Source organism: Condylura cristata, unplaced genomic scaffold (genome assembly GCF_000260355.1).
Source record: "Condylura cristata isolate star-nosed mole 26May11 unplaced genomic scaffold, ConCri1.0 scaffold00004, whole genome shotgun sequence".
Taxonomy (NCBI): domain Eukaryota; kingdom Metazoa; phylum Chordata; class Mammalia; order Eulipotyphla; family Talpidae; genus Condylura; species Condylura cristata.
Genome location: NW_004567105.1, coordinates 721169 through 722476, shown reverse-complemented (window position 1 = coordinate 722476; position 1308 = coordinate 721169). Strand labels below are relative to the sequence as shown.

At 75.8% G+C, this 1308-nt stretch overlaps 1 protein-coding gene across 1 annotated transcript in view; it reads left to right on the top strand.

Moving 5' to 3' along the window:
* TTC38 (tetratricopeptide repeat domain 38) overlaps nucleotides 1–1308 on the top strand; it is a 10155-nt gene that overhangs the window by 7482 nt on the left and 1365 nt on the right. The window contains exon 8 of the mRNA XM_012735092.1: nucleotides 479–1030. Within this exon, the coding sequence (XP_012590546.1) occupies nucleotides 479–1030 (552 nt within the window). The remainder of the gene's footprint in view (nucleotides 1–478; nucleotides 1031–1308) is intronic.

Sequence of the window (1308 nt, the reverse complement as noted above, 5' to 3'; positions counted from 1 at the left end):
ACGGGCCCTGGCCCGCGTCTGCGCCGCCTGCAGTCCTGGGACGCCGAGCAGCGGGTTTCTCGGCATCCCGGGGCTCAGAGCCGGGCTTCTCGGCAGTGTGGGCCCAGGCTCCGCGCCCGCACGCCAGGGCGGCCGGGGTGGGGGCGCAGGACTCAGCCCCCAGGCGCAGCAGGCCACGCCGGGCCACGGGGCTCTGGGTCGGCAGACGGCCGCGCGGGGTCCCGAGAAGCTTCCTGGCGGCGTGAACTGTGCACCCGGGAGAAGGGGCGTTGCTGGCCAGAGGGAGTCGCTGCGGGGGTCCTCTCGCGGCCAGGGACAGCAGCCTGCTGGGCCGGCGGGGCGGCGGGCAGCCTGGTGGCCCGGGTGGTGGGCGGGCAGCCCGGCCTGCCCCACCGCTAAAGCCCTCAGGATAACGGGCGGAGGGAGAGGCTGGCCCTGTGGGCCCCGTTCACCCTTGGCCCACGGGGGTGGACCTTGACCCACGCGGGGCTCCGAGGAGGCCGGGGAGCGCCTGGCCGCAGTTCGGGGCTGGGAGGTGCAGTGGGGGCCGGGCCGGGCGAGCCCCAGGCTCAGAGGCTGCTCTTGGGCGCCTGTAGTGGCCACCGGGACGGCTCCACCTGGGGCTTGTCCAGGGCCAGAGACCCGAGTGTCTCAGGGCGTGCTCGCCTGTGGGCCAGTGGCAATACCGCCACGCAGAGGCAGCTTAGACCGCTGCCCACGCCCCGGCGTGAGGTGGCCGCCGCTGCCTGCCTGTGGCCTCCTGACCTGGGACGGGCCCGGCCCCGGGGCCACGCGGGTGCACCGGGCCTCGCCAGCCGGGCTCCTCCGTGTCCTAGGGGTGTCCGTGGGCGAGCGGTGGCAGGAGCTCCTGCCTGTGACCCAGGGGCACAGTCGCGACCACGTGCTGCTGTTCAACGACGCGCACTTCCTGATGGCGTCCCTGGGCGCCGGGGCCAGCGGGACCACGCAGGAGCTGCTGACCACCCTGCAGGAGGCCAGCGAGTACGCGGGGGCCCGGGCCTGGGTGCCGGTGGGTGGGGGCCGGCTGAGCCTGCCCGGGGCGCCCTGCCGGCCAGGGAGGCTGGGTGGGGCTGGGGGGACTGCCAGGTGTGCCCCCCCAGGTGGGTGCCCTGCCAGGCAGTCGTTTCCCCAGACCACGGGGCGGCCGTGAGAGGCTCCGTGGCATGGTGGCCCCTCAGGGGACTGCCTGTGGGGTCCCGGGCCGCAGACCTGGCTGCTTCCGGCCCGAGGCCGTCTCCTGCCCCAGCCGTCTCCTGCAGAGCGGTGCCCGCCTGCTGTGACGCGGGC